General features: G+C 47.4%; 1 protein-coding gene across 1 annotated transcript; it reads left to right on the top strand.

The window, feature by feature from the left end:
- Positions 1 to 67: 67 nt before the first annotated feature.
- On the top strand, positions 68 to 6,683 carry c1qtnf1 (C1q and TNF related 1). Its single transcript, XM_028967923.1, has 4 exons — positions 68 to 211; positions 2,736 to 2,866; positions 2,972 to 3,078; positions 4,374 to 6,683. Exons 2-4 carry the CDS (start codon positions 2,736 to 2,738, stop codon positions 4,922 to 4,924), a joined length of 789 nt encoding a protein of 262 aa, XP_028823756.1. The 5' UTR covers positions 68 to 211; the 3' UTR covers positions 4,925 to 6,683.
- Positions 6,684 to 7,718: the final 1,035 nt, after the last annotated feature.

Consider the following 7,718-nt stretch of genomic DNA (forward strand, 5'->3'; position numbering starts at 1 on the left):
TTCCCGACTCCTTCTTCCCCCCCCCAGTTGTTTTCCTCTCATCCCTCCCTCTCGTGCTCCTCCCTCAGCCCTCCTCCCGTCCTGCGGTCTTCCCAGGCTCCCGGCGGCACGCTGTGTTTGGGGGGGGGGGGGTGTGTCCCTCACGCACTGGCGCTCCGGCCCTCCGACCCGAAGGCGAGTCTTGACCAGGACGCCGTCTGGAGCTGCAGAGGTAGGTCTTCTTCTTTCCCCGGGAAAAGCTGGCATCTCCGCCGGCGGTGATGGAGGAGAGCGGGCGATGAAGAATTCCAAAGCATTCCCGCCTAGCTTTGCCAAGTATGCAGCGTTAAATTGTCCATGCTGCAGGAACAGCGCCTGTTGGGGTCATGGAGGGCCACTGGAGGAAATGTAGCAGCCTTGTTTCTGTTATTATCGCCCGTTCGTGCTCGGAGCTTCTGTCCTGGGGGCACAGTAAAGCCTCCCAGGAGCAGGCCGCATCGCATTGGCGCGAGGTTGTGTCATCGCTCCGTGGCGCCGTGGGCACGTCCGTCACGTCAAGGTTCAAGTTTCTTCCTGCAGAGCTTCTGCGAATACGGAAAAACAGCATGTGGGTTCTACATGTTGGTTTAGTCGATGTTGTGCTGATGGGATCTGATGGTTGCTCATGGTCTGGACGGGCTGGAGACGGCGAGAGGAACAAGTCAGCGCCTGCCTGTGCCATCGTGACGCCATGGCCGGAAGCCTTCTCGGTGAAATGTAGGTTAGTGACGTGACCCAACTGGCGCCATCCCAGCTCAGTTCCTGTTGCTGGTCCCCTCCCGCTACCCCGTCCAAGCCAGCAGGACTTGTTGTTCTTCAGCCTGCAGATCTTAAGACTAGAAGCGGTTGGAGCCACGGTTGATAACATTGGGTGCGACGCGGTTCCTCGGAGAACAAGGAGGCACCAACACTCCCCAGGTTATGTAAATGGTCCAGAGGGCGGTCGGAACAGACGTTGCTCCGTGGCCTGCAGAACGGATGAACTGTTGAACCCGTTCCTCCGGAGGGAGGAGAAGTGGCTGCTGGGAAAACGTCCAGCGAACAGGACTGAAGAACGGAGGAGCCTATACACCCGGTGGCTTAGCGGGGGGAAATGAAAGGCTGCAGGTTCGAATCCTGAGCCGCCAAGGTGCCGCTGAGGTCCCCTTCAGCAAGGTCCCCACATGTCACGATGACAATCACTTCACTTTCACCGTGGATGGAGGCGAGCTGCGGCTTCTCCCGGGTTAGCTGGAGGAAACTCGCAGAACTCGTCCCTCAGATGATGCACGAGCTGATTATCTGGGGATTAGCACGCTCCACCATCTGCGGCCTACGGAGAAGACTTGTGGATCCTCTCGTAACTTCTATTTCTTTTCCTGTATTCATAATTTATTTTATGCATATAAAAAATATGCATAAAAAAATGATATGCACAAAATATATATATACGGGTTCCATGGAATAAAATAGACTATTAAAACAAATGCGCTGTGATGCAATCGCGGCGCTAACAGGGGCAATTATTTTATATATTCCCCATGTCAAATTACAGTATAATATTGAACAACCTTTTCATTAGGGCTTTTTGGCCCAGCATTTAACACACTAAAGTGGAAATAATTATTTGTAGAAGTAGATAGCTGACATGCTGCGCCTCTCAGATATACGGTCAGATCACTCGGCGAACTTGTTTTCTAAATGCATTCGCCTCTTTTTTCAATATATTATTACAATATATATATATATATATATATATATATATATTAAATAACGATCGCTTGAAATATGCTAGTGTTTATAACATTTTGACCAAAACCTGTGACATTTAAATTAGATGTATAAAAATGACAGTTTTTTCAGTGCATTTGCTGTATATTGAAATATGAAATAGGAAAAGATCATTAAAATAATGCACTGAATATTTGTTAAACATGTTAAATGAATATGATAGTCGTAATGTTGGTATGTTAAATGTACCCAATAAAAGTTTGTATACAGTTATTTCCACAATAGCTGTGTCGTGATGCTGCCTATAATATGAATATTCCCCAGTTATTTTCCCAATGGCCTGCCATGCCTCTGTTTCTCTGTTTTTGGGAATTTGGGATCAGTGTCGGCTGTCACAACGCTCAGCTCAGCGATCTTGAGTAGCTCAACAGCGAACGTTCCCTCCAGTCGACCGACTCTGCTTTGAAATGCCACTTCAAAAAGGATCAAACGCTGGCCAAGTGACCCCGGGTTAAAGCCACCGATTACGCTTGACTGCTGCTGCTGAGGTGGAGGTGACGCGGCGAGCGCCGTCCTGGGCCCGATGGGAAACACTCAGCTGCGTGGACAGAGGACTGATGTCCTCTTCTGGAACCGGGTGTCTGTCCGTGACTGGGACATGGTAACACACCCCGTGTTAGGGCTGCCATGGAACACCGAATGTCACGCTTTATTTCTTTTTCACACCCAGAGCCATCTGGTTCAAAGTGGCATCCCGAGACAACTGTGAAGTGATTGTCACATGTGATACACAGCAGCACAGCACACGGTGCACACAGTGAAATTTGTCCTCTGCATTTAACCCATCACCCTGAGTGTCAGGCGCCCGGGGAGCAGTGTGTGGGGACGGTGCTTTGCTCAGTGGCACCTCAGTGGCACCAGTGGCAGATCGGGATTCGAACCGGCAACCTTCTGATTACGGGGCCGCTTCCTTAACTGCTAGGCTGTCTTCCTTTGTGCCTTCACAGATGAGCTGGGGGAGCTGTGGATACAGACCCGCTCTCACGAGCAGCGTGGGCCTACTGGTGCTCTTCTGTCTGGGCCAGGCGGATCCATCCTGGACCCCACGCTCCGCAGAGGATGACGCCAGGCGCCCCAGGTGTGCGGCGCGACCTGACGGTCCCTCGCGAAACCGCATCCGCTGGCAGAGCGGAAGGCGGCGGTCTAACTGGTGATCTGTTTTACATGTGCATGACCGGAGAAGGACGGCGTGCAGGCGCTGCTGTGACCCTGGAGAGGAGCCCTCCCAGTACAGATACCCTGAGCCACAACACCAGGTGGTGCCACACATAAACCTCACCATCCTCAAAGGTACAGAGCTTCTTGTGTACAATATGGCTGCAGTCATATTTCTCAGAAGGGTTCAATGGAATTCACTGACTAGAAAAAAACTAATTGCTAAGGAAATCTTCAGAAAATTCCATTCATAGTAGCTCCGAGCATAACTTTCCATCCATAGTAGCTCCGAGCATCACTTCAAGCACAGCTATCTTACCTTTTAATGTTACGGGTAAATGGTACATAGTTGGTGTCTCACCAATTGCACTGTCATCAGCACAAAATATGTCTGATAAACGATCAAATCGGTGCAACTCGACTACTGATTATGTAGGTTCCCACGTACACATATCCTGCACGATGTTCGAATGCGGTGAAGCACATGTACTCAGCTTTTTAATGCTGGCTGGAGAAGAGATGACATAATAGGTGGCTGTTGAAGTATGAAGTTTGTGGACCTCAGCAGCGCGGCTCTTGACTGCTGGCACGTTCTTGCCGCCACTGACCTCAGGCTTGGCCGGAGAAGTGAGAAGGGTTCTGGATGGGGACGGCTGGTCCACTGCGCACGACTGACACGGATTAATATTTTGTGGCGACAGCTCTCATGTCCTAATATTCTACTAACGTTCTATTATTTGCATTTATTAAAATCCCATTTACAACAATATAGCAGATTTACAGTCATAAAGAAGATTATAAATGGGAGCGACAGTAAGTCTACAGGTGGCCAACTGAATGCAGTTATATTTATCAGAAGGGTTCTATGGAATTCACTGACAAGAAAAAAATCTAATCGCTCTGGGTCAGTGGCGCCATTTTCTCCGCCACACTTCCCCTGGCTCCTCCAACCAGCCGTTAACACTGAAAAACTGCAATTATCCAGCCAGACCAGCAGCATAAATCACAAAGCCGTCTGAATCCACGGCTAAATAATGCAGAACCGTTTCCCATTTGCTTCTTGTTTTTAGCATTTAGCATGAGACAGCTAGGAGAAGGACAACAGAATAAAAGGAGGTGGACCTGGGGACATTTGACATTATCATGCGGTGTGAGGCTAGCAAAGGTTTAAAGAGTCCAATTATCAAAACCCACGATTTAAATAAAACCATGCAAAAAATGTTTGCTAACTAGCTACGTAAAGAGCGACGTGGTTTTGAGTGACAGTGTTGCGTTTGCAGATAAGTCTTTTCTGATGGAATTGGTTCAATATGAAGTCATTTTGTGGCATACAGACTTGCCATTACACCATCGTTGGCGCTTCATTAACTAAAATCGATGCTTTCACCGGTATTTAAGAGTGTGGTATTAATATTCTCTTGCTGTTACAGGTGAGAAGGGTGATTCTGGAGAGAGAGGGCCTTATGGGAAATCCGGCAGGCAGGGTCATATCGGTCTCCGAGGGCCCAACGGCTTGAAGGGCTCAAAGGGGAGCATGGGAGTTCCTGGAGATTCCTGCAAGTCCTACTATGCCGCCTTCTCGGTGGGCCGCAAGAAGGCCTTGCACAGCAACGACTACTACCAGACGCTGGTCTTCGACACAGAGCTGGTCAACCTCTACAACCACTTCAACATGTTCAGCGGCAAGTTCTTCTGCTACGTCCCCGGGATCTACTTCTTCAGTCTGAACGTGCACACGTGGAACCAGAAGGAGACCTACATGCACGTGATGAGGAACGAGGAGGAAATGGCCATCCTGTACGCTCAGCCCAGCGACCGCTCCATCATGCAGAGCCAGAGCCTGATGCTGGAGCTGGAGCACAATGACCAGGTGTGGGTGCGCCTCTACAAGGGCGAGCGTGAGAACGCCATCTTCAGCGACGACTTCGACACCTACATTACCTTCAGTGGACACCTCATCAAGGCCAAAAGCGATGGGTAGGAGCCTGGAGTCCCCAACACCTTCAAGATTTCCTTTTTTTTGTGGTATACTCTGAACCGGATTCTGAAAATGTATGGCCTAAAACCAGCGACATTCACCCATTTATACACCAGAATCCAAACATTCACCAGCTTTACCTACTGACCAATTAAAAGCGCACTTCGTTCCATTATGTACAGTACTGGAGTTTAGGGGGATGCGGAGGGGTGTCACCAAATCATGTCAATGAATGCAATGAGAGCGAGAGGGCATAGTAGGTGACAGCATAGGCAGTATAGGCCAATGCTAATCCAGGGGGCGCCACAAACACTATTCTTAAACCTAGTTGGCATTAGAGTGTTGTACTATGAAAAGAACAAACCAACATGATTTTATCTGCTCAGAAAAGCCTATTAAGTAGTAGTAGTAATATATAATGACAACTTTCATATCAGGCCACCGCGGGGCGCCTCCCCTTCCACGCTCCACACCGCCCCCCTCCTCCATCACCAGGGCCCTACACCTACAGAGTGGGACAGTCACGTTTTTTTAGTCTTTTGTTACGCACTCCCAACACACATTGTAATACTCGCGCTGAAAAATTGTTTGCAGGCTAATATACCCCCAATATTTCTCAGACCGCGGCACAGTAGCGCCTCACTATGAAACAAGCGCATCTCCACTGGGTCCTAAAGTCTGTCCTTTACCAGCCAATCAAAAAAAAGAAGAAGAAGAGGGCTAGACAATAACCAATGACCGCCTATGAAAAGGCATCCCTCGGAAATCTTCGGAAAATTCCATTGAGCCCATCCATAGCAGCTCCGAGCATCACTTCAAGCACAGTTATCTTACGTTTTAACATTACAACAAATTCACAAACTTTTTTTGACACAAACACTGATAACAATGATGAAAAGGGTACACAGTTGGCCTCTCATCAGTTGCACTGTCATCAGCACAAAATATCGGTGCAACTCGACTACTGATTATGTAGGTTCCCGCGTAGGTTCTAACGTTCTATTATTTGCCTTTATTAAAATCACATTTACAACAATATAGCAGATTTACAGTCATGAGGAAGATTATAAATGGGAGCGACAGTAAGTCTACAGGTGGCCAACTGAACGCTGGAGTGCGGGACGTTCCACAACCGCCGCAAAGAGGCATGCACTTTTAAACATGTGCATTCAGAGGGAAGTCGTTTCAAAGCATTCATGGTGTGGTGGTTTTTTTACTTTGATTTCAAATGTTATTTGAATGCTTTTTTTATGCATTTCATGCACGTTTCTGAGTTTCATTCTGACTCGATGCCTCATGTTCGAACTGGGACTCCACACGAAGGTGCTTCATTTTGACTGGTGCTATTCAGTACAATAGTGCAGTAATCAGGAGCAAAACATTGTTAATCCACATCCTGTGAATCTGCGTATTACAATATGTACGAGATTATATTCTTACAAAGGACCTTTTTTTATTATTAACAGCCAGATGCCTACATGTACTACATGTGCACACACACACACACACACACACACTGGGGTTAACAAAAGTCACTGTTCAGACTTCGGTTGAGAAATAGGTTCAAACAGGAAGTGTTTTTTTCTTTATGTTCATGGGAAAGCTAATCAGATAGAAAATCCCAAGGGCCACTTGTGGCCTTTCAGGCCACGGCCCACAGCAGGAAATGCTTTGCATGAGTACTTATTCACCTAGGAGGAAGCAACTCAACATCTGTAAATGTTTTGTTCCTACTGCCATTAAAGTCAATCGAGTTTTCTGCTTTTGGATATTTTTTTTTTGCTACGTAATTGCACCGAAAAAGCACAACAAAGGCTAATGAGCAGAGTGAAAAATAGACATTGTTTGGTGTGTGTGTGTGTGCTTCTGTGTGCATCATCTTATGATCATGTGCATTTTAAATGCTGGCCATTTTTCTGTCTCTGTTTGACACCCAGGTCTGTCCCCAAGTGACACAAAAGAACGTGGCAGATTTAGCGACCCCGGAGTCGGGACAGATTGGCCTCACCCGGCCAGACAAAGCAAATAGTATGCTTTTCTGCACACTCCTCAAATACTGCAAGTCTCCTCTGAGACACTCCCGTTTCCACAGTAAAACCGTCCGTAGCAGTTAATACGCGCTTTACGAGTGACAAGCAACTGTGCAAATGCAAGTGCATGTACACCTACACAGAAATAAAGGCACAGCCAGGATGCAACATCTCTCAGACCTTCTGAGGAATTCACGTGTAAAAAAAAAAAAAGAAGATAGATGGGTCTGAAGATGTTCTTAACAGGGTTTATGCCATGAGCAAGTACTTTTAATAACGATGCTTTTCAACATCAGTCGATCCCAGATGAGCTTGAGGTGTTGCCACCTCCTGGTGACAGAATGAATGACATCATCCAGAATGCGTAGGTCCACAGCATTGAGTGGCTCTGGTTAAACCCAGATTATCTGGGACACTGAATCTCCATCTTGGCCCCTCGGTGGTGGAATGAACTTCCAGCTCAGTCACTGAGCACCTTCACACGGCAGCTCAAGACCTTCCTCTTTAGAGAAGATTTAGATGAACTTGTAACCTTCTTCTTGTCTGACTTCTGTACAGAAACTAGAACAGAGTGAATAAAAAGATTGTATTCATAGTTGGGGGTCCTGGTGACCCAGAACTGATCACTTCCTCTATAAATGATCTGGGGTCATCGGCGTACCACACTGGTTTTCCTGACATGGGGCATATTCCTGGTGTATTGTTTACTTGTGCGGCAAATGAGGCGCAGCGATGGAAAAATCGCCATTTCCATTTTTCGTAATCAA

This window comes from Denticeps clupeoides, chromosome 2 (genome assembly GCF_900700375.1).
Source record: "Denticeps clupeoides chromosome 2, fDenClu1.1, whole genome shotgun sequence".
Lineage (NCBI taxonomy): Eukaryota > Metazoa > Chordata > Actinopteri > Clupeiformes > Denticipitidae > Denticeps > Denticeps clupeoides.